Source organism: Mytilus californianus, unplaced genomic scaffold, assembly GCF_021869535.1.
Source record: "Mytilus californianus isolate M0D057914Y unplaced genomic scaffold, xbMytCali1.0.p SCAF_34, whole genome shotgun sequence".
Classification (NCBI taxonomy): Eukaryota; Metazoa; Mollusca; class Bivalvia; order Mytilida; family Mytilidae; genus Mytilus; species Mytilus californianus.
In genome coordinates this window covers 2,112,601-2,139,106 of record NW_026262684.1, presented here as the reverse complement: position 1 = coordinate 2,139,106, position 26,506 = coordinate 2,112,601, and the positions used below count along the sequence as shown (strand labels likewise).

The 26,506-nt window shown below is 32.5% G+C and overlaps 1 protein-coding gene across 2 annotated transcripts in view; it reads right to left on the bottom strand.

Annotated features, from left to right (window-relative positions):
* The window catches only part of LOC127736631 (ubiquitin carboxyl-terminal hydrolase 37-like), a 43,210-nt gene extending 18,553 nt beyond the window's left edge, over window positions 1–24,657 (bottom strand). Inside the window, exons 1-11 of one of the 2 annotated variants that reach the window (XM_052247192.1) lie at window positions 24,583–24,657; window positions 15,646–15,827; window positions 14,939–15,107; window positions 13,810–13,915; window positions 10,316–10,381; window positions 8,539–8,670; window positions 7,179–7,316; window positions 5,892–6,026; window positions 4,905–5,031; window positions 1,773–1,954; window positions 990–1,055 (exon numbers count right to left, since the gene is read on the bottom strand). In XM_052247192.1, coding sequence (XP_052103152.1) covers window positions 990–1,055; window positions 1,773–1,954; window positions 4,905–5,031; window positions 5,892–6,026; window positions 7,179–7,316; window positions 8,539–8,670; window positions 10,316–10,381; window positions 13,810–13,915; window positions 14,939–15,107; window positions 15,646–15,827; window positions 24,583–24,586 — 1,307 coding nt within the window. In that variant the 5' untranslated portion in view covers window positions 24,587–24,657. The remainder of the gene's footprint in view (window positions 1–989; window positions 1,056–1,772; window positions 1,955–4,904; window positions 5,032–5,891; window positions 6,027–7,178; window positions 7,317–8,538; window positions 8,671–10,315; window positions 10,382–13,809; window positions 13,916–14,938; window positions 15,108–15,645; window positions 15,828–24,582) is intronic. The other variant, XM_052247193.1, reaches the window with a different exon arrangement.
* Between the last annotated feature and the right edge of the window lie 1,849 nt (window positions 24,658–26,506).

The following is a 26,506-nucleotide window of genomic DNA, read 5'->3' as shown; positions in this document are numbered from 1 at the left end:
TGTGACATTTCCGAAAAGGTCTATGTGTATTATACAAAGCGGAAACTTTTTTTTCTCAAGTTTCTTGGACCATAAAGGGGGTGCGCACTATACACAAATGCGCACTATGCATACCAAAAGACGGTATACTAAAATTAAAGTTAAAGCTACCTCAGGCTAAGTTACCATTGTAGATTGTTTGGCTGTTCTATTGAAGCCTCTGCCTTTAAATTTATAGCTATTACACCTGGTCATGGAATGGGTGTACACATGAGACAGCAATTTGTATAATCCTGATTGAAATGGTCATATTCTTAAATAGATATTGTCTATTCCTTGCATTTTGATTGTACTTTTTTAAGTCCCAAAATATTCTTCTTTGCACAGTGTATCTATCCCTGTTTGCTTCTTATTGTTATAAAGCATTTGTCAGTTTGTGTATCTACATCAAACATCCATTATGATGGTTTATGGACTAAAATTATGCCAAACCCTATATGGAACCTAACATTATCATTAAGATATTAATTAATAAAGTTCAATGAAGAATGTAAATATTTTTCTCTAATTCTTCGTCAATTTATACCTTTCTGCACCCATTGTATAAAAAAAATTTAATCAATGTGTGGTTCGTTTGATCTCAGTTCTTCATTGGTTAAAATCCGATTATGACGTCGAATTTTCTTGCTTTCCTCTGAATTTCCTATTGTGATGGCATGAAAAAAGGCGACCATGCCTGATGACGTCACATAAAAAGAGCACATCTTTTTGCAGATCAATCGAAAAGAATGAATAAATTTGCCTGCGTATATGTTTGAAAATCATTAGAGAAACAAATTCCACCACCAAATCTCGTGTAATACGATATTTATCCACTCTCGACAGTTAAATTTTAAATATTTAAAACGCGTCTCGAGTGGATAAATATCGTATCACACTCGATGCAGTGGTAGAATCTATATATACATGTTCATGATCATGATGATGTTGTAGATTCTGATAATACCTACCTAGTTCTAGGCATGTCTACAGAGAGATCATTAAACTGTTCTTCCTTAGTCACTTCCTCTCCACAGCTGAAATATTTAAATATAAAGGTCAAATTTTTATATAGATCTTTTTCCCCATTTGCTAAAGCATATTAAACCACAGTCATGGTGTTGTTCCAAACTTTCATATCATATGAAAACAGATTACCATTATTAGACACATATGCTATTCTTGATAAATGAAAGGTTATAAGACTAGACTGCAACCATATATTCTTAAATCAGTAGTAGGATTAAAAGGAAAACTTTAATTATTAATCAGAATAGAATGACAACTATAGCTAAATTCATAAATCTGATCAAAATAAAACAGCATCTATATATATATCTATATACTGTGGATGAGTTTCCAATCATGTGGTACTTATTTTTGTGGATTTTGTGAGCATAGTTGAACCCCAAATTAAAGTGGCATGTATGCAGATCTAGAATTAGCAACAACCATGAAATGAAGTATTGTAAGCTCAGAAATTATAGCGAGGTTTTCATAATTGCGAATAATGCAACTGAGATAGTATCGCAACAATAAAAACTCTCATTTTGATATCTAATATATATCTGTATGCAGAAATGGCAATAATTAATCCTTCATTTTTGTCCATCCTTCAAAAATCGAAATAACAAATGCACCCGATAATTTCTGAATTTACAGTATCCATGAAAATACAGATTTTCCTCAATCCGCAATAATAAATAACCATGAAATAAAGGAATCCACAGTACGTCATTTTTATGTATATATACTTTTCACATTTGATGCCATGTAGTACTTCAAATTCAAAGTTCTGTACAGTAGGATTAATACATTCATGAGGTGTCCTTTCTGTTTCCTCATTATCTCGATGTGGACTTGGTGTTGACTTGGATATCTTGGTCACTTCCTCTTTTAACTGATCTAACAACTGACCAAGAAATTCATGAGCATCCTGGAATTTAAACCAGAGTCCAATGTATCATACAGGAATAATAGTAGAAATCTGTGAAACTTTTCACAATGAAAAAAAAGAAGATCTATAGAGGGGCTAATCCCTAAAAAAAAATGTAGGTTATTAGGTGGGGGGTTTATAACACTGTTTTTTTAACATCATGTGGTGTTCAACCCAGCAGTAAAAATTTTTTTCTAGAATAGCTAGAAGAAAGTCTTGCAAGATTGTAAACACATAATCATAAAAATTTCCTAAACAATCTATAACTTGTATAATGTTTTAAAATCCGTCATAATTTTTCACAATTTACCCAAAAATAGACGAAACCATTCTTTTAAAGCAATAATTAACTATTAAAAATATTCATTAAATGACAACAATGTAAAGCACTTGTTAGGCATAATTAATTGCATGAAATTATGCAAACACGCATAGATATACATTTTAATTTAAGAAGTGTACTTTGGCAAAAAAGAACAGTAAGCTGTTTTCATTAATAATGACCAGGCTAAACCCAGGAAGGTCTTAACTGTTTAACTAAAATGTTTTAAGATTGCAACAAGCGGTCAGGTGGAGAGGGTATATTTTCATCACTGTTTTGTGTAAATGTCTTTACAGAAGAGCAAACAAATACCTTTTAATACACTGTTTTATTATATACTTAGTAAATACAGATAAATTGTATGTGTAATACGATCAAAAGCAATAGTGCTGCAACCACCATCCATGATGATACAGTAGACTCCACCTAATCGGATATCGGCTAAACGAATATATCGGCTATTGTAATATTATTTCAAAACACCAAACCCTTCCCTATATGTTTAATGTTAATTTTATCGTGTAATCGAATATCGGATATAAGAATATATCAGCAAATCGGCAAGAATATTCAGGTATTTTGTTCAAAACCATGCAATCGGATATTTTCAATATATTTCTGACAGGAAATGGACCCGGAAGTTACGAATTTACAATCTTGCAGACAAGAAGATTTTGTTTTTACTAAATAAAAGGAACTATTTATTAATAAATTGTTGTCTTTAATCATTGTCTTCCTTTGTCATGTGAATTAGATGCCCTTTTACTTCAAATGGTTTTAATTCATTTATAAAATATGCAAGACTCAGTTGACAAGTTGACGTTGCTGTTTGAAGAATTTTGATTAAACTCTAAATGTTCACAGAATCAGAAATATAATCTAAACTGAATGTACCTCCTTCTGAATAATTTATTGCAATATAAATATAAATCCCTTTTGACAAGAGAAATCTGACTTTTGTCAGATATATTTTTTTCACATGTACAAAAGTAACCACATGTCATGGACGCCATTTTGGATGTTTACAAATTGGCAAAGAAGCCTCTAGAACTATGACCTAAATATAAATAGTCTTCAGAAAACGTAAACTTTATGCAATAATATTTTATCAATCATGATTATTTTCATAAATTTAAATTTGATTATTTTAAGAAATAAAATTATAACAAATACGATTTTAGTTTGGAGATTCTACACAGACATGCTTAGATCTATTTATAGCCAAATTAGTTTACCTGTGTGATAATGTAAATAATGGATATTAATTTGCTTACAAAACAAATAAAGACAAACTATGGATGGTAGATAATAATTCACATAAATATTTCAGGACATTTGATTTATTCTAATAAATAAAGGATTTAAAAACTGCAAACAAATTTAATCATTACATAATCAGCTGATAATTTTTTACACAAAAATCGTGGTGATGTAACTGATAAAAATCACTCCATCAATCCTCCAGCCCTTTCACATATTTAGCAATTGTCAGGGTTAGTAACATCTCAGGATTATATCTACTCATTATTGCAGAATATTCAATGAATATACATTCATCGTCTAATTGAATATATCGGGTAATCGGATATTTTTAGCTGACATTTTGGGTATCCGATTTGCCGGAGTCTACTATATCGATTTCAGTCACGGTTGTAAAGGCTTTATCACACCCCTAATCTGTATGAAGTCACGTTATCAATATCAGTCCCAGTTGCAAAGGATTTGTCAAACAGATAATTTGTATTACGTCACGTGAAAAAACATCTACGTGAGGTTCAAATGTATATAATAAAGTGTATATGATACACCTTTTTCAATATCACACACCGTATCAACCCTCAACCAATATAATCCCTCAAGCAGAGCTCTTGGGATGATATTGGTGTCTCAGGTTGATACGGATGTGATATTGAAAAAGCCATATGATAATATTTACTATATAATACAGCTTTCAGCTTTTTGGTGTTTTGAAGTACTAAGGTTTTTCCCATAATTCTTAACAAATGTTCAGTATCCTGTAATGGTAGCTCCATCTAGAGCCCAGTGTCAAGAGGAAGTGGTATTATTTTTGGGTCCAGTATTTCTGACTGCCCCCTAGTTGGCAAGTAGAAATGACAAAACTCACCTGACGTAATATACTTCTAAATGATTTTTTAAGTTATTTTTAATTTTTTTTATTTATTTCACTAGTGACTAGTCTATCAACACTGAGGTTTGTAATTCAAACCACGGTGCGTTTGACTCCAATCTTAATTGACTCGGATTGTCAGTTTTCCTGCCAAAGGTCGGTAATTCACTCCCGGCACTCTAACTTCCTCCACCAATAAAAATTGACCGCATCAATATATCCAATAGTGCAGAAAGTGGCTTTTAACACCAGCAATCAATTACTGTAAATTCAGAAATTATTGCGAGGTTTTTATTAATGCAATAATGCGACTGGATGAGTATCGCAATAATAAGAACTCGCATTCTGCAGGTTGTGATAACTGAAATATAACCTGTATGCACTTTTTTTCGAAATAGCAATAATAAAACTCACATTTTTGTCCATTCTTGAAAACTCGCAATAATATATGAACGCAATAATTTCTGAATTTACAGTATTTGATCTTTTGTACAACTTACATGTTGTTGATATCCAGAAAACCTTTTAGCTGATGATGAAATGGCCTGTTTCAAATTCCTAAGATATTCTCTTTTATTGATATCAGTAACATTCTTCAATCTAGAATTGAAGACGAGGACCATACACCTGTAAAATAGAATTACATTTTAATAGGCAAAATAAACATGTCTCTTAAGATCCCTTTGGAGTAGATAAGATCTGAATTACAAACATATATTTCAGAAAAATGCTATTGTAACATACTAGAATATGGTATGGGTTTTTCTCATTGTACAAGGCCATATGCATGATATGGTGGCCTTTGATTGCTTAAGTACTACCACTTCATTTTATCTCAGGTGGATAGTTGTCTCATTGGCAAACATACCACATCTCCTTACTTTTTATATTTAAGTGTTTGGGTTTTCCTGGAATGGGAGATAGCCTATGAAATGAGAAATGTGATTTTAACCTTTCATTGAAATTTTGATGAAACAAGTGAAACTGCCAGCTACTGCTCACTGATGATATCCCCCCCCCCAAATATGGATAATTTTAATAGTGTAAAAATATGTAAATGTTCGGTAAACAGGAAGTTGTTGAGTGATGAATCTGAAAATGCATCACACAGTATAGCTCACTCATATAAACCTTGAAACTAAATTTCAGAAATTCTTGTAATGTAGTACCTGAGAAAAATGCGACGAAAAATATTCATGGGATGGACGGACGGACAGACAGAGGTAAAACAGTATACCCCCACTTTTTTAAAGAGGGGGTATAATTACTGTTTAAAACAACATTGTTTCTATTTGTTATCTTTCCATTTTCTTCAGTTTGAATTGTTTTCTTGATTTTCACTTTTGATGCAACCATTTTCCTATATACATGATATACACAAATTCCTATTTTTGTAGAAAAAAAAAGCAAATTTTTGTTTGGACAGCTATCTCCAAGTGCTCAAATATGTTCAATTAAATTTGAGGACTGAACATTTTCAAACTTACTTATACAATGAAGAAGATTCCAACGTCCTAAGAATTCTTTTGTTTCCATACAGTAGATCTGTGGTGAAGGTATCAAGATTGACAAGGGATTGGAGTATAGCATTCATATAACAAGTATTACCAAGGTTAGAGAACCTGAAAAATACAAAATCAACTTATCATAACATTATTCATCCCATTACTCTGGGAAAAAACTAGGATAAACTTTTAGTCTGGGTCCTAAATTTCAGCTGAACATGTCCATAGTACTAATGTTAAGCTTTCATAATGTGTCTGGTTTGTGCCCTTGACGGAAAGCGTTATCCTTTTTTCCTGTTTTAGTACAACAGTTTTTATTTAAAAGTTTTAAGTTTTTATTTCTTTCCATATATCTCATAGATGACTTTCAAATTTGTGCCCTTTCCGTACATTTCCTATGTCACAGTAAGAATGATTGTTCAATGTCGTCATTTATGCTGATTGACCATGGGTTAAGCTGTGTAGCTAATTCATAAAAAAACAACTTGAGATTGGTTTATGGGAATACAGTCTTCATCAAAGAATTAAACTATTTGTGTTGTAACTTGTCTGTCAATTAAGCGATATCCAATTATTTTTATTTTACAACCTTACATACCAACGGTATCCACTTCAGGATATCGTAGGTATCATCAGCTCACCTGATTTAAAACAAACTTTATAAAATTGAAAATATAAATTTTTAAATTAAATAGATTAGAAACTAAGGTTTCAACTCCCTCAGGCAAAGTTGACCTTTATAGATGTATTTGGCTTTTTTAAGGTCTTTTTTTATCATATAGCTCTTCAACTGTTTCGGTTCTTATACATCCTTGGCTTTTATATATTCAGCTTTGAGAGTTCCTGATGAAGGTAAATCCAGAAAAGCGCTTTAGACGCATGAAATATATAACATATTGTTTTCATTTTTTAAGGGAACTCTACAACGAAATTTGGGAGGGGTTGTTTCAGCAGTTCTTTATTAACTACATTAGAGTATAAAATTATTTTTCATTCGTGAAAATTCTATATGTTGTCTGCTTTAAATATCGTCTGCATATCTTTGATCATGATCAACATTAATTAACTGGTTTGAATTGTCTGATTGTGTTTACTTAACCTGATGTCAACTTTTGAGGGACAACATTCCATTCAAACCAAATTCATGTAGATTTCTTTTATAAAGTGAACTTAAAACTCACCTATTGATAGAAATGATAAAAGTGTGCTTCCTAGACAGTGGTGATGGGAAGTTTGATTACTATTGCGGTAAGATTATTAATATCATACCCATGAAAGTTTGGTTGTTGTTGACAGGTATCTGACGGGGCTGTTAACTTTGGTTTCATCCAGCTGTAGTTAACATTACCAAGTCTTGGTATCTTTGATGGAGTTGGATCTGGCATCAATCCAGGTCTTCTACCACTGCTGTGGAAAAAAAATGATATCAATGAAATAAGGGGTTTGAAGGCACTTTTTATTTTATCCCACCATGCATAAAACTTTAATTGATTATTTTCTATAACTGGCTATCGTTCCTAAAAAATCACCACCAAAAATATTTGTTAAGAAATGCTTTCCTATGCCCCCCTCCCACTAACAGAATCAATTTTGAAAATGCCCTAATTTTGAATTTCACAGTATAATTACTGTCAGACCAGAAAGCTGGCAGTGCTCCAACTGGAAAGTCGTCTATGTATGCATATATCAATGCTCCTCACATAAATTTGAAATAGCATCATATGAAGGAGGAAATTTAAAGAGATGACAAATATAGCATTGAGGAATACCAATTTTACCATCTTAACAAAAAATGTATTTCTGACAGTATCATGGTACTCAATTGCTAAAACATACAAAATGTCCTCAGGCAGAAACTGTAAATACAACTAATGTAACTTCGTAAATCAATGGGTACATTTATTACTGCTATTGTTGGGACAATTGACACAAAAGCAAGTTTAGTTATTGCAATTAAGAGTAAATGCTGCATACACATATTGTGGATTCATTATTATTTGTTGGATATCAATTTTCTAGGATTTTGTCGGTATAGGTTAACCAGGAATTTAAAGGATCAGCGAATTACAAATTATCTATATATAAAAATTAGAAGATGTGGTATAATTGCCAACAAGACAATTCTCCACAAGAGACCAAATGACACAGAAATTAACAACTATAGGTAAATGTATGGGCTTCAACAATAAGCAAAATCCATACCGCACAGTCAGCTATAAAAGGCCCCGAAATGATAAATGTAAAACAATTCTAACAAGAAAATTAACGGTCTAATCTTTGTACCAAATAATGAACGAAAAACAAATATGATACTCAGAAACAAATGACAACCACTGAATTACAGGCTCCTGACTTGGGACAGGCACATACAGAATGTGTATGCTTGTATGTAGACTTTGGCCAAACCTCCTCGAAATCAACTATCCACGAAAATGTAAGTTTTCCTCAATCCCAAAAACTTGGTACCAACGAATATAAATGAAACTACAGTAATGCTATAAAATTTTTAATTGTGAGGTTTCATTTTAGCAAACTTAATGCATTGCAAAAATAAAAACATTTAAAAAAGTTCTGAATTTTCATTCAGTATATTGTTTTCCTGTTTAAACTCAAGGTTAACACTACATACCTATATGGGGTACCATAAGTTGTTTGAGTTGAACTTTGACCATAAAATTTTATTGGAGTGGTTTCTGATGACCGCCACAACCTTGACTTTTCAGCTGCCCTTTCTAAAAACTTCTCATTGCCATTTCTTGTTCTAAAGGATGAAAAAAATACTACAGAAATGTGTTATAATGATAACTCCATTGTGTACATCATGTACAGTTATACATGAATATTATTTGATTGACATAAAATATTCAGCTAGTAATCCAACAACTAATTCATTCAAAATTGTGTGTTATCATTCTTTTATTACATTAATTTAAATGTAAATAAAGAAAAAAATGTATCATTCTTTCTATTACTTTGATGTTGAATGTAAATATGGTAGAACATGCAAGAATTGAAACCAATAACTGTCTTATTTCACTTCATGTTGCTGCAAATCTCTTGACAGGATTTAGTTTACATGTGGAATATCAGCCTTTCATTTGACTCATGTAAAAAAAATTGTGTTTAAGGTGGTACCTAACACTACAGGGAGATAACTCTGTAAAAATCAACTAAACGTTTTAATTACGTTGTATTGTTAAGGAAATATTAAGCTTCTCAATGATCAAAATTAGTGTTTGTCAAACTGCTATATAACCAATGAAATTTTTCTGATAAATTGGTTGGTTCAAATTTTTTGAAATTTTTATATTTTTGTCAAAGGGTCAAAGTAAACATTTTGTCAAAATTTTATGAAAATTAAACAAGCCAAATTAATATTAGTCAAGGTGTTGGGTACCACCTTAAATTTGCTTAATGTTATGATAGCTATATACATAGAACCTATGAATAATTGATGAATGTTCAAATGCATGGACTCTCTTGACATTTTTCATAAATGTCTTTCAAAGGACCCAATGAGAGACAGTCTTGCTTTATAACATTACCCTATAAAGTTTGGTCTTTTTTATAAATAGACCTCATCAGAGGGATGATTTTCCTTAAGGATGTTTGCTACTCTGTTTCAAAATAACAAGCTTTTTAAAAGACTGTTATAAATTGATACTTTATAAAGGAACTAAAACAGCAGAAAAAAATGAAGGGTTCATGTGCTTGTTTTCGAGATATAAGCCATTTAAAATTTGGCGGGAAATGATTCTCTCTAGTTTTTTCATACATTTAACATTGGCCCCTTTTTTCTTTACAAAGCTATGAAAAAATAACAAGGATTTTATAAATTTTCAAATTTGGCTTTTTAAACTACATATAAAATAATGAAGAGAAAAGAAGGGGTTAGCGGGCAAAATTCTTAATGCCATTACATGGATAAAATTAGAGGATTCCGAATATCTGGCAAAAATTCAAAAGCAAGAGGAGCGAACATTCTTAATGTCACTCTCAGTACAATTGTCTATATCATGGCAGTCAGTATTTATTGGTTGGGGAAGCCAGAATGCCCAGAGAGAACCACTGATATTCTACAGGAAAACCGACAATCCTAGTCAATTAAGAATTAAGTTGCATGTATCTGTCACATGTGGGGTGAAACTCACAACCTCAGTGTTGACAGGCTAGTGATACATGTAGAAGAATTACTTAGACCACTCAGCCACCAAGGCCACTATGCAATATGAAGGTTTGCTCTTTCTTATATAGACAAATGTATTTAATAATTTGCTTCTCAAAGGGGGGGGGGGGATGGGGGGGAAGACTTGTTTTTTCTTTAGTCAGACTGTAGGCAGTTTGACCTCTAATGAGGAACAATTTAAGAGAAGGCCTCTCTATTGAGGAATAGAGGACTACTGTACCTATTTTCTTTTCCCTCTTCATCACTATCATTGTCTAACGATCTTTTTCTGTCTTTTGGTTTCACACTGCAAAATAAATAACAAATCATTTTCATTATGAACAATTAAACTATATTTTCCCAACAAAGCTGTCTGTCCGACAGCTGGCTTGACATTTTGCAGTAAAAATAAAGAGAACCAGACCACTGGTCAAACAAATAATGTAAGGATATTAAGCTTATAAAATATATATAACTTTGTTTAACCAATAATGTAAATACCAGATAAAACTTATAAAATACATATAACTTGGAGATATATATATAGGGAATAAAAAAAAACATAAATAAATCTGATATCATTTATAATGTCAAGATTTGAATAAAAGGAGAAGCCAATATAATTATTATATTCCATGATTTCATAGAAAAATCAAATCCATGAAGTAGACATGTTCTGCAAGTTCTTTTTATATATTACTATTTTAGGAAACTTTGCAAGTTTTTTCTTGAGTATATTGTCATGGTAAATGTGCATGTCCAAAGTCAGAAATCTCATCATATATAAAAAGAAGATGTGGTATGATTGCCAATGAGACAACTCTCTGCAAGTGACCAAATGACACAGAAATAAACAACTATAGGTCACCGTACGGCCTTCAACAATGAGCAAAGCCATAGTCAGCTATAAAAGGCCCCGAAATGACAAATGTAAAACAATTCAAACGAGAAAACTAAAAAGTCTTCTATATTTTAATTTTTACCTTTTTTTTTAATGTTTTTGTCCTTTATGGAAATCAGTGTTGACGGCAGATCTAAATTTTCCACCACTTATTTAAACTCAAGACAATTTAGAGCACTACAAACTCTACAGACACTTGTCAGTTGCTGATGATTGTAGCTTGACCTCTAAATAACTTGGATTTTGTGTTTGTTGGGTTGCTGTCTCAGATAACAAACGGTCTCCTTTTATTAATATTCATACTTAAATTGATATTGTGTTTACTGTCACTGTACATGTACCTAACATGCCTGAATAAACGGGATAAAACTGGCTTGTATAATTTACTTGTACCATGAAAATGATATGAGACCTCACTGTTCTTAATTGTACAACCAGGGAAAAAACTTAACGGTCACCCAGTCGCCCATGGCGACCAGAAATTTACCTGGGCGATCTTTTTATTCAGTTGTGGTAGCCCAGGTGGCGAATTGAAAACAAAGTACTCTACAGACGAAAATCCGCTGTTTACCGTGGCTCCAAGTGCCGGCTACTTCACTGACAAAAATATAAATTCAAAAAGAAAAAAAAATCTTTTTAAAATATATACAGGCAAGTGTCGAGAGTCGTATTGTCGCGATAAACAAGGATGTAAAATCAGTGTTTACCTTTGACTAAATATAGTTCACATTAATTCAGGTCACTGATTGGTCGTCTATTTAAAGTCCGGAAAGTATTGTATGTTTGCAAGGATAACAAGAGAGACGTTCTGATGGTCATTTACAATATGAAGCGATCAAATACCCTGTTAGGTTTTGGCTTAAAGAAAGCGAAGAAATTCAGAGAAGATGACAATAGCATGTTATGAAATAATATCAGTCAAATAAAAGAACGTATAATATATAATGTTGTTAAGAATCTGGAAAACAGTACCTTTTGTAGTTCCCTTTTCAAAGCCCACGTGGTGTCCAGAGAATGAAGGTCAAAAACGAAAGTAGAATATTGTCGACCACAAATAAATAACATTAGTTCAAAATGATTTTAGTTTCCTACTTACTGAACAGTTTACAAAAAAGAGAAAATCAGAGGAGATATCAATTTTATGACAATGCTTTTGAAATACGTGTACAAGTCTTTTGAGAAAAAAGGGGGGTCATTTATTTACAAATGTACTTAGTTACGCAAAATAAATCGATCAAGATATTTAATAAATTAGATTATTAAAGAAATAAAAGTAAATATTTCATCGATCATCTACATGTATTTAAGGACAGAGAATTCTTTAGTTGTCTTAAAAAGATATTAAAAAAAAACTGGTACACAGGGTATGGAGATTCATTCCCATTTTGTAAATGATTTTTTTTTATTAAATTTGATTGAAGTCAACAACAAAAATAAGACAAAATTTACATTTTCCCAAGCATCTAAATCACCTCCAGGTATGCTCAGAATGCAGGGTTTTGAGTCTTAAATTTCAAAATTTTCTTGGGGGGGGGGGGGGGGGGGGGGGGGCATGCCCCCAAACCCCCTAGCAAGTTCAGCCCGCTTCGCAGGCTTCACCGGTGATACTCAATGTGAAATAAAGTGGCCTACTAACTTTTTGTCTGGGCTAACTGATTTTCAAGTCTAGTAGCCCAGCTGGCTACTGGCCTTACAAAGTTAAGTTTCACCCCTGACAACAGGTAATAGGTAGCAATTGATGTGTTCCTGGTAAATGATATGAGATTTCACTGTGTTGAGTTGTACAACAGTTACTATGATAGCAATTTACCTGTACAATGTGAAGGATATGAGACCTAACTTGAGACCTCACTGTCCTGAATTAATGTACAACAGTTCATGAGTTATTATGAAACAATTTAGCTGTAACATGTGAAAGAAATGAGACCTAACTGTGCTGAATTATACCACAGTTACTATCAGACTATGGAAGCAATCTACCTGTACCATGTGAAATTAATGATGAGATCGTGTTGTCCTGAATGGTACAATAACTATGGAAACAATTCACCTGTACCATATGTGAATGATATGAGATCACACTGTCCTGAATTGTACTACATTTACTATGGAAACCATTTACCTGTACCATGCAAATGCAAGGAGATCACACTGTGCTGAAAAGTACAACAATTACTGTGGAAATAATTCACCTGTACCATGTAAATGACATGAGACCTTATTGTCCTGAATTGTACAACATTTGTACAACAGTTAATAGGTAGTCATTTACCTGTACTATGTAAATGATATGAGATGTCACTGTGCTGAATTGTACAACAGTTACTATGGTAGCTAATTACCTGTACTTTGTGAAGGTTTGTCCTGAATTGTACAAGTTACTATGGTAGCAATTCACCTGTACCATGTGAGTGATATATGCTGAATTGTACAACAGTTGATATTGTTGAAATTCACCTGTACCTTGTGAATGTATCAGGAGATATTTGATGATCTGTATGGAACAACAGTTACTATGGAAACAATTTACCTGTAACTTGTGAATGTATCAGGTGATATGTGATGATCTGCATGGTACAACAGTTACTATGGAAACAATTTACCTGTACCTTGTGAATGTATCAGGTGATATGTGATGATCTGCATGGTACAACAGTTACTATGGAAACAATTTACCTGTACCTTGTGAATGTATCAGGTGATATGTGATGATCTGCATGGTAAAACAGTTATATATATATTTACTATGGAAACAATTTACCTGTACCTTGTGAATGTATCAGGTGATATGTGATGATCTGCATGGTACAACAGTTACTATGGAAACAATTTACCTGTACCTTGTGAATGTATCAGGTGATATGTGATGATCTGTATGGTAATTACTAATGACTTGTTTGGTTGGTGTCATCTTTACTTCTGCTTTGGCTAAACCTGGTTCTAATGTATGAAACAATATTTTAAATTAGAAACATGTTCTTTAATACTTGTCATAATTTTATACAATATTCATCTGTACTCATGATCCCCATGCATGGACTTTTCTAGGTTTGTATTGTCATTGTTTCTGTTAAATCTATTAATAACTTATTTACCATCAAAATGATTTAGAGCTTGAAATATTGAATGGATACCTGTCTATTGCTGTTTTTTGCCCTCTAAGAGTACATGGGAGGCACATTTAAAGACCACAACCCCCCCCCCCCCCCCCCCTTTAAAAAAAATCTGAAAGAATAGACAGGAATTTAATATGATATTTTTAAGTGATTAATTGTAAAGGATAGATGGTAATATAAAATTACGAGTTCAATTAGATGTCATTTTGTTATTTGTGTTGCTGTCACAGTGAACTTTTTGGTATTTTTATTTGTGTTGTTGAATTGCTGTCAGTGACTTTTTTTTACTTGTGTTGTTGAGCTGCAGTCACATTAACCTATTTGTTATTTGTGCTGTTGAATTGCAGTCACAGTGACCTAGATTCTTAACATCTCCTTTTATTCATGTCATGAATTTTGATCCCAATGACAAGTACCTACAATCTTTCCAATCTTTGTCTAAAAATTTCCAATCAGGTCAAGATTACCTTCCTAGGATAATAATCAGAAGTTTGAGGGTAAATGTTTCTAGTTAGAAAATAAAATTTACTGAATGTCAGAGGTCAAATATCATCGTTATAAAATTTATGCAAGTCTTTTTATGTTAGCATGTTAATTTACATGTATACAATTAATATATTGGAAAACAAATGAAGAAATTGGTATAGAACGTTAACTTTAGGTAGTCTCTTTTTGGTTAATTCAATTTATCTAGGAATTGGAGTGAAACAGGGGTTGAAATATCATCACTCTTAATCAAAATGTTTTTTTTTTGGTTTTAATGTGGTTTTTTTTGTAGCTGTCTCATTGGTGTATATTCAAACATTCTTTTTATTCATTACTGTAATAAATTAATGCATAAACTAACCATCCTTTAATTTCTGAATGTTTAGTAATTTTTCATAAACTCGTTTCATATCCTGCTCATCTTTAGGACCGTGCGGCTTCAAATGAAAATTCATGGAGGAACTACCAGTCTGTAACTCAATAACGAGCTGAGCCTTACAAATTAACTTCTTGATGACACCAGGAGAAAGCTGAAAAATATGAAAATGTTAAATATAAGGGCTATTGTAGAATTAAACTTATGGGAGGGGACGTGGGAGGCACATTTTTAAACCACAACCTTCCATTTAAAAAAAATAAGAAAGAAAAGATAGGAATTTAATAAGATAGTTAGAAGCTAAGTTAATTAATAATTGTAAAGGTTACTGAAGGTTACATGATAATATAAAATTTGGAGTTTAATTAACTTCACTGACCAATAAGTTAGGAGTCTGTTGTTCAGTGGTTGTCGTTTGTTGATGTGGTTCATAAGTGTTTCTCATTTTCGTTTTTTAAAATAGATTAGACCGTTTGTTTTCCCGTCTCAATTGTTTTACCCTAGTAATTTTGAAGCCCTTTATAGCTTGATGTTCAGTATGAACCAAGACTCCGTGTTGAAGGCTGTACTTTGACCTATAATTGTTTACTTTTTACACATTGAAACTTGGATGGAGAATTGTCTCATTGACACGCATACCACATCTTCTTATTTTGTATATGACCCAGACTGATTTAAACCCTTCCACTTACAGCTATACATTTGTGTGAATTGCCTGGACTGACATCATACTCTAAGTTCATGCTCCATCGTCCATTATGAAGCTGGATAATAAGAGTTCCATTTTTCCACGATACATTTCCTGTATCAATCCCGGAATACTTGACTTTCCCACTACACTCTACCCTTGATGCCTCTGTTAACTGCATTACTCCTATAAATGTAAAATACAAATAATATTATATACTGTGGATTCATTTATTTTCGTGGATTCAAATTTTGTGGATTGAGAAAAAGCTTGTGAACATTCTAAGACTGTGTTATCAGTCAGGGGACTTACTTAAATGAGTGATTTTCTAAATCACTGATTCAAGTAACATTCTGTCCATAAAGGTTGGAAGTAAGAGTTGTCTTTCTTTAATAATCACCTATTTAAGTAGTACAAATTAATCACTAGACTAAGTGATTTAATTTTATTGTAGCTTTAAATATAGAATACTAATGATCCAGGGACTAATTATGTTGCTAAAATTATCAGAACCAACATCTGTTGTTGATAGGATGATCGGGTCATGTCAGGTGATAACCTTGTACTAAGTCTAGGATAATGACATAAAAATCACTTGTTTAAGTATCATACCTCAATTTCCTTCCAAAAAATCACTTCTTTAAGTATCATTATTTTAATAACCCCCACTAATTTCAACACCCCTGAACAGTGAAATTTTGATGGCGAACAGTAGAATTTTATTGCATAATCTATAAGATGAAACCTTGAATTTTACAGGAAAAATACTCCCACTGCTAGGAAAAATCTGTTAAGAAAGTATCAGTTCTTTATGTAAAGCCTTTTTTATAGCATTTTTTCAACTAAAATAGAATTTGCAGCTAAATGATTGCATTAAAGGCATAAACCTTGCTGCTTAAAAGAAGCAAAAAGTTCATTTTTTTCAATTTTACTAATGAAAAGATATTATCTAAACCTATGTGTTTAAAATTTTAGTAAAACTACAAAATCACAATTTGTGACAAAACTTCGAATTTGCTACTTAAATAAGTGATTTAAAAATCACTTATTTCAATAAGTCCCCTGACTGGTTATGTCAAAGTCTACCTACAACTACAAGCCCATTGATCTACAGAAAGTGCATATTTTTTGTTGAACATTGAAATTTGTGGTTTACCTTAACAAATAAAATCAACAATAATTGGTATCCAAAGAATAATGATGAACCCACAGAACTTGAAATCTTATAGCCTCTGTAATTAACCTGGATTAACGTTTGTACAAACTGTAGATTTCTTTTTTTCCTTATTCCTCAGCTATCAAAGTGTTCTTAAAGGTTACTGACAAAAGCACTGCCGATGTTCCTGACAATGAAACACTTTGTGTCATGTTGTGCTAGATTTTAAAGACATCATATTATGGAGTATTTTTAAATATATGTCCAATTTGTATATTCTGTAACTGCCTTGCCATGACTATCAGCATTTTGCATGCAACCAGGGATAAAGAATGTACAGATCCATTTATTTCTATGTAAATAACTTTTCCACAATTTAAGTAAGGTACCTAACATGGTCATGTATAACCCATGGACCAGACTTGAAATAAGATAGATAGGCTCTTTTACATTTAGTGGTAAATCTTTTAAATTGCTAAATCAGAAGCAACAATTTTTTTTTATAAGCATTTCTCAAAATTCCAAAGTTTATCTATATTCCCTGAAGTACCTACTCTAGACACATACTTTAATAAGGCCAAGATAAAATATATGTGTGTTTCCGGTTACCCGTCCACCCCCTTTTCAGCTGTGATTGGAAACATTTTATTGACGTTAAATAATAAAAAAATTTAAAAATCCGGATTTTTTTTCGTTTTTTTTTTCGAAAACCGTTTTCAGTTAGCAGTCAGGGGAATTACTGAAACTGAAATAAGTGATTTATAAAATCACTTATTTAAGTAGCAAATTCGAAATTTTGTCACAAATTGTGATTTTGTAGTTTTACCAAAATTAAAAAAAAATATAGGTTAAGATTATATCTTCTTATTAGTAAAATTGAAAAAAATAAACCTTTTGCTTTATGCCTTTGATGCAATCATTTAGCTGTAAATTCTATATTTGTTGAAAAAATGCTATAATAAAGGCTTTACATAATGAACTGACACTTTCTTAACAAATTTTCTCCAGCAGTGGGAGTATTTTTCCTGTAAACATGGTAAATTTCAAGGTTTCATCTTACAGATTATGTAATTAAATTTTATTGTTGGCGATCAAAATTTTACTCCTCGGGGGTGTTGAAATTAGTGGGGGTAATTATAATAATAATACTTAAACAAGTGATTTTTTGGAAGAAAATAGAGGTATGATACTTAAACAAGTGATTTTCATGTCATTATCCCAGATTTGGTACAAGGTCATGATCATCACCCGACATCAAATTCTACCACCTTTATTGATATATTCAATTAGTTTCAAGACTTTTGATTAAAGTAATAAAGAACAATGAATTTACTGTGACAGGAATAATTTATGAAATATCTCCCATTGACCAGTTGGGAACAACCCCACAAATGAGAGCTATCTCTCAGACAAGGGGTCATTTTGCTGTTGTATAAAAGAAAAAAGAAAAACTGAGCTTTTTTAAACTAATAACATGAAAAAAGGGGAAAATTCATTATTTTTGGAACAATTTTTCTAAAAGAGGGGTCCTTTATATTTCAAATAATAAAGAAGATTGAATACATTAAATTCAAAAATTTTAAAGAAAAAAAAATCCCCCCCCAAAAAATTTTTGAACCCCTTATGATTCATCACCCCAAAACTCAATCCCAGCCTTCCCTTTGTGGTATTGTACCTTGCAGTACAATTTCAGAGAGATCCATACACTTGAACACAAGTTATTGTCCTGAAACTAGAAAAATGCTTAGTTTTTTTGCCCCTTTTTGGCCCCAAATTCCTAAACGTTTAGGGCAATTACCCCAAAACTCAAACCCAGCTTTCCATTTGTGATATGGAACCTTGTAGTACAATTTCATAAAGATCAATACACTTACACACAAGTTATTGTCCTAAAACTAGAAAAATGCTTGTTTTTGGCCCCTAATTCCTAAAATTTGGAGGCAATTACCCCCAAAATCAATCCCATCATTTCCTTTGTGATATGGAACCTTGTGGTACAATATCAGAGAGATCCATACACTTACACACAAGTTATTGTCATGAAACTAGAAAAATGCTCATTTTTTGCCCCTTTTTGGCCCCTAATTCCTAAAATTTGGAAGCAATTACCCCCAAAATTAATCCCAGCATTCCCTTTGTGATATGGAACCTTGTGATACAATGTCAGAGAGATCCATACACTAACAAACAAGTGAATTCTGGAAGTTACAAAAATGCTTATTTTTGGCCCCTTTTTGGCCCCTAATTCCTTAACTGTTGGTACCATAACCCCCAATATCAATCCCCACCTTCCTTTTGTGGTATTGAACCTTATGGTAAAATTTCATAGAGATCCATTCACTTAAACTAAAGTTAGAGTGCGAAAACCAATGTGTCTTCGTATGACGACGACGCCGACGACAACGTCATACCAATATACGACCGCAAAATTTGTTTGCGGTCGTATAAAAACTGTGATAACATATGTATGTTACATGTTTCAAAGAGGCAATATACATCCTTTACTTTGTTAAACTGTATACAAGTTCTACTGGTATTATTATTGTCTTTATGTATACTAAACTTTAGAAAGATATAACAGTTTATAATTTGCCAATCATGTATACATGTAGTACACTTATGTTATTACAGAAAATATATACCTGTAAAAACTAAAGGGTGTTTTTACAGCTTTTCTACATCTCTTCAAAGTCATTTCTCAGACATATATCACAATGTATTATAGTTCATTGTAAGAAATAATGATCAGAGCATGTAATGAGGTTCTGAGCAAGCTTTCCAGTAATTTCCAAGTGTTTCATTTTATAAGTTACATGCCTGTAATAACTAAGCCTTGTTATTACAGCTTAGTGTATCTCTTAAAGAAAGCCTTATCTTATTGATTTACCATGGTTGATCAAAAATGTATTAATTGAATTGGAAAATTAATTATCAAGGTTATGCATTAAGTTTCTGCCCAAAGTTTCAAGAAATCCCATGAGCCCACTAAAAAAAAATCAATCACTGTAAGCACTGTAGGCAGTTAACCAAAAACCAAGGCAAACGTAATTATGAAAACTGTGGCAGTGTTGCTTCAATTTTTTTTAAGATATGAAAGAACAAACATTAAACATTTGTATATTGTACATTTATGTTCATTAAATGAATTGATTATTAAGGCAAATTAATTAATATTTCATCAAGGTTTTCAAAAGCAACTCATATATCAATGTAAATGACCCCCATCTTCACCCCCAAGTGCATGATGTTACTCCATACCAAGTTTGGAATAAAATGACAGGTGATTATAAAGCAGTTGGTCAAACATTTTCTGGCTTTACACTGCTTGAAAGATTTATATGTTTTCTTTAAAATGAGCCATAAATGAAAATTATTATAGGCCCAGAAATAATTTAATAAATAGTTAAAGTAATTTCAATTCACCTAGACTCATTTTTTGCATCAATAAAATTTTATAATAAACAAGAAATAATTGTAACAGGATGCCGTTACGAAGTCTCCCAAACAAAGCCTCCATAATTCGTCATTCCCATGGTCTCCTGACATTGGGCAAAGTCCAGTTCATATTGGTTTGGTCTAGTAAAGTGATATGCATATGTGACACCTAGGAGATTGACCCTGTATGTCATTCAAATCTTTTTGAAATGATGAACAGGAATAAATATGGTTTAGGTGTGGGTATCTCGACCATTTACAAGTTCTCAAACAGGAGGGGGTGGGGTGACCCCAGGGACTCCCCCTATATTTCATTTGATTTGTTATATTGTCCCATACATGCATGAATATATATGGTTTAGGGGTGGGGATCTCGACCATTTCCAAGTTCTCAAACAGGAGGGGGTGGGGTGACCCAAGGAACTCCCCATATATTTCATTTGATTTGTTATATTGTCCCATACATGAAAATATATGGTTTAGGGGTGGGGATCTTGACTGTTTACAAGTTCTCAAACAGGAGGGGGTGGGACACCACCGGGGACTCCACCAAATTATTTTCATTTGATTTGTTTTATTGTCCCATACATGAATATATATGGTTTAGGGGTGGGGATCTCGACCATTTCCAAGTTCTCAAACAGGAGGGGGTGGGACAACACCGGGGACTCCACCAAATTGTTTTTCATTTGATTTCTTTTATTGTCCCATACAAGTATATATATTGTTTAGGGTGGGGATCGCGACGGTTTACAAGATAAAAGTACATTTTCAAATTGAAGGGGGTTGGGACGACCCCCAGGGACTCACCCTATATTTTGGTTGATTTTTTTTATTGTCCTGTTCTCATTACTGAAGACTGCATGTGTCTATCACTTACTGATTTCGAGAAATAGTCATTTGAAAATTTAAAAAAATAAAATCCCATAGGGTTCTATAGTAAACCCCTCCCTTCTTCAGGCCCCGCCAAACACCCTTAAATAGACCCCAATGCACAAACAAAAGATTAATGGCTCCGCTAGACATGTTAGTCTAATATTTTATGAAACCCTAAGTAAATCTGACAAACGGTCAAAGTTGTCTTCTTAGACAGTTTGAGTGGATTCGGTCTGACTTGTCTCGGGGACGAGTTGTCCACATTACTTAAAACATCCCATCAACGTCTATTTCCGCATCTGTTTCATGACCTCGTTTCACTCATAAAATAACAACAATCTTATATGGCAAGATAAGTTAAAAATTACCACCCAGTTATATAACTTTATTTCCTCTATCATAGAGATTTGTTGAACATGAACAATATTCCTGCGCATTTTGCCATTTGGGAAATATAAACGACTTGTAATTACCGATTTTCGGCGATGAAATATTTCATACAATCATGACAATTGTTCTTTGACATCGTAGCCAAAAGCACAGGGGATAATAAACTACGTACGGATTTCTATTGAGCACTACTTCCTATGTGCAACTTCAAAAGTTTTGGGTAGTTCGACGATCATTAAAGTTTTTCTGGTCATATTTTTTGTACATGTATTCCAGAAATATGAGTATTAAAAAAATTGTCCAATTAATTATAAATAACATAATAGCCAGCTAGTTAATAACAATGGCACGTATTTCAGCATTTATTGGGTAGAACACAAATCTAGGGTGCTTGCATAAGGCAGCTTAACTGCCTAAAAATGTATTTTGATATATTAACTAATAACAACAGATTAAGAAATAAAGAGCAGACAACTCATGAAAGTATCTGTTATAACACATGTATGTTATTTTTCTCTAATAACTTATTTAAGTTAGACCCTTGACTGCCACTTGCCAGATTTTGAACTGATAAACTACACTGTACACTGATGACAGGGCTCACACTACTTCAGAATCATAGGGAGAAGTGACTTCTCTTTTTGAAATTGAGAGGGAGAAGTGGTGAGATTTGAAAGAGAAGTGCTTGTTCGCTCACGGCGCTACAATGTTTGGTTTTTACTATAATACATTAAGGGTCATATGTTTCTATTTTTTTTATATTGTTCAATTTGTACCTGGGTATACAATTAAAGTAACTGTTCAAATTTAAAGTTGTTTAATTTTATCATATCTAGTTACACAATCATATGAGTCCTCTTGTCAGAAAAAAACAATTAAATATCTGGCAATAATAAAAAAGATTTTTTTTATATCAAAAAGGAAAAGAAAGTTGTTATATCAATTAAAATTCAATTAAAAACCTACTCTGTTCTCATGTTCATGAAACTAAGTATTTCTCATTTAAAGGATATATAAATTTAACAGTTAAGCTTGGACATAATATAGTTATATTAGTGTAATAGTCCCAGAGTTGAGCAACTTTAACTTATAAATTGAAACAATGCATATACATGGAAATATATACATTAATCAAGAAGATCTAACCAAAAGTATGTTAATGCATGTGGAATGTGTAATTTTTCCTTTTGGGAACAATTTTTGTCTGTCAGCAGTGCCATTCATGCATCTGTAGTCATTATTGTAAGAATCCGGATTTCGGTCATAGCCTGTCAAACGACTCCGATCTGTAGTTGTACAATAATATGCCTAATAATTTAAATGGCGGATGAAGAAAAATTTACAAATATAAACGATGTTTGACACAATATTTGGAAAGGAATACATGTATGACGTTTTTAATGCAATACATGGATAACAAATTTACTTTAGGCAAATTTCATCAAGTTCTAATGAAGTAACAACTTATTTTGCCGAAAGTTAGAATGATTTGATGTAAGCTCTCTGAGTAACAAGTACCACAAGTGATAAACAATTGTTTTTATGAAATAACATGCCACCAACCTTAAAATCAATGCTTTAACCTCTTTTCTGAAGAAAATAAATCGTTTATGCCTTGAATTTTTTTACTTTAAACTGAAAAATTGCTGTTTCAACGACTTGGTAAAAATTGAATATTGCCGACGACGAAAGCAACTGAAAGCGAGTATCATAAACAACAAGGCGACTTGTTTTCGCTTTTGAGGGTCAGGCAAAGCGAAGTGACGGACGGAAAAGTGACTTCTTCGCCCTAGTTGCCTGGTAGTGTGAGCCCTGGATGATCATACAAAATTATTTAAAAAAAGATCAGCTGAAATCAATAAGACGTGAAAATATTGAGCAAAAAACATGAAGGAAAAATTAATCAACTGAAACAACAAAATATGCGAGTATAGAGGTTTTAGTTTACTGGATAAAAATTCAATGACAAATACAATTGAGGAGACTAGACATACTTTTCCTATCTTCAGACGAAAGGGACTTTCATACACTGGGTATTAGATGAAAAGTGAAAACATACTTTTGTTTTAAATCTTCAATATTAAAATAAGAAGATTTGGCATTAATTGCCAATGAGACTAGAGAACAAATGATGTAGAATTCAGAGCATTACATTTTACATAGATGGTTTATGTGATTTTATCATTATGTAAGACGGTTTTGTTTGTGAACTTGACTGAATCAAGAACTTGCGGATATATAAAGTTCTGTGATTGCTTCAGCTTGATGTTATCTATTCTATGTTTTTTACCATACAAAAAAAATATAATAAGATGTTTTATAGCAACGTGAAATCTAGCAAACAGTATCAGGAAGCTGCTTCATGATAAACATTTAATCACCTTTATATTGTTTAAATAAGTCTTCAATTAAGGTTAAAATTCATGCTGTTCTGGAACTTAGAGGAAAATATTACTAATCATGCTAATCAAACCCTTAACCCAAAGGAAATATCAATTAGCTGGATACATGACCATACAACTAGTGCTTTTTCACATAGAACATTTGACATCACAAAGAAAATATCTTCATGTCACCTACAACATTTTTCCCCCAAATGACCCCTGGTCAACTGGGGCAGTTCATTAAGAAAATCAAAATTGGAATATCATCTAATTTGAACAGTTGTCCCCAACATTTGAGCCTAGCAGATTGTCAGCTTTCATACCGAAGGTTGATGGTTCTCAGTAGGCACTCTGGCTGCCTCCATCAATAAAAACCGACAGCCATGAAATGGCACATGTGTTGAAAGTTGCGTTAAACGGCAATCAATCTGAACCTGCCGTTTGAAATCATTGTGATGACGTTAAAGAATCAGACTTAAAAAAAAACAGAAAATCAACATTTCATAAAATTGCTTTGAGTTTATAAAGTTCTTTCCAATGTTTTCATGAAAATTTTAATGTACAGACAATATTTTTTACTGGTCGGTTTTTCCTGGGCTAGGCAGTCGTATGGCTTGTGGTTAATCGTGAAGATTGATACATGTCGATCAGACAACTTTAATGTTTATGTTGGTTTCAAAAGGTGTTAAGGTAACTTTACCCATATGTTTACCACTTGTAAGATTCTTTTTGTGATGCAGAACTAAGCATCATTTCGCGGCATTTTTTTTATACCGGAAACCACACACCGTAAATAACTCATGAACTTTCTTGGTACATGACCTGTAAGGTATCCGGAATTCCTCGAGGGAAATTTTTTTAAGTGAAAAGACTTTTAAAAAAATTGAATTATCGTAAACGTGTGCCTCTAAATGAATTAGTAAATAAAGTAAGTACAGCTTTATTTGATTCGGCATATTGACAAACATTTGAAACATAAGATCTGATGAACTTTTCGCCGAAAATATAAAAACATATATAATAACAAATAAAACAAAGCATGCACCATTCAAATAAACGCATTTTATGATTTCCAACTAATTGATAATAGTAGGATAACTTAAATGAGTTTTTCGGTCTTTTTTTAAACTTAAAATGAGGTTTGATAACAATGTTTAAAAGGTAAATCTAATCAGTAGTATATTAGCTAAAAATATCAGCATATCATTTTTATTTTATCCATCTGATGAGTTAAGCCTTTTTCGACTGATTTTTATGGTTAGTTACTGGCCGGTTTTTCCTTTGATAGGCCGTCGTACGGCTTGTGGTTAATCGTAAAAGATTGAAACATGTCGATCATACAACTTTAATGTTTATGTCGGTTTTGAAAGGTGTTAAGGTAACTTTATCCAAATGTTAATGTTGCCTTTAATTGCTTACATCAATTCCATTTGTACTTAGATGGATAGTTGTTTCATTGGCAATCATACCACACCTCCTTATTTTTAATAAACAAATTTGATAGATGTACAGTGAACTCGAGACATGTGAAATTTTAATATATGTATTTGATGACATCCTGCTAAGGTCCTACAATGTAGCTTATATGACAAACAGCCAATCTAGTCACAGATAAAAACAGTTAATATTGCATCCCAAACAGACAGCTTGGTCCATCTTTTCTTTTTGTATATGCGATTTAAGAAGTAATCAATATTTGCCTTAGTTGTAATCTTTCTATAGATTATATCTTATGGTGATGCCACATATACATATAAATGCAGAGTGCTGAAATCCTAGTATAGATAATGTACTGAGGTGAATTGTGAACAATTATATATTATAGCAGCTATAGGTATTGTGAGTTTTGGTCGGCCTGCACATGTATTTTCAAGACTATATGATATTTGCAGCGGCGCACCCAGTAAGGGGAGAAGAGGGCGTGCTTTGATTGTAAAATATATATTTTTTTTAGCATATTTTCTTTTCGACTCGCTCCGTTCGGCAGTATTTATACCGTTTTATGGAATTACAACCCCTTTCAGAAATCCAGGATCCACTCCTAATTTGACACTGGCCAGTATATATGTATTTGGTCGATGTTGAGTGTGTCAGCGGAATAAAAGTTAAAAGACTCTCTGATGCAGTCAATAATAACCCAAACAAATGGGATTGCTTTTTGTCGAGAAAGCGAGACATATCGATCCTACATTCCGTCGTCGGCGTCGTCGGCGGCGGCGTCCACATATATTCACTCTGTGGTTAAAGTTTTTGAAATTTTAATAACTTTCTTAAACTATCCAGGATTTCTACCAAACTTGGACAGAAGCTTGTTTATGATCATAAGATAATATCCAAAAGTAAATTTTTAAAAATAAAATCATTTTTTCAATATTTTACTTATAAATGGACTTGTATAGTTTTTCTGCCAGTTAATATTACATTCATTCTGTGGTTAAAGTTTTTAAAATTTTAACAACTTTCTTAAACTATCTTGGATTTGTACCAAACTTGGACAGAAGCTTGTTTATGATCAAAAGCTAGTATCTAGAAGGAAATTTTGTAAAAAATTATTTCCTGTTTTTCCGTATATTACTTATAAATGGAATTAGTTTTTCTTCCAGTTAACATTACATACAGTCTGC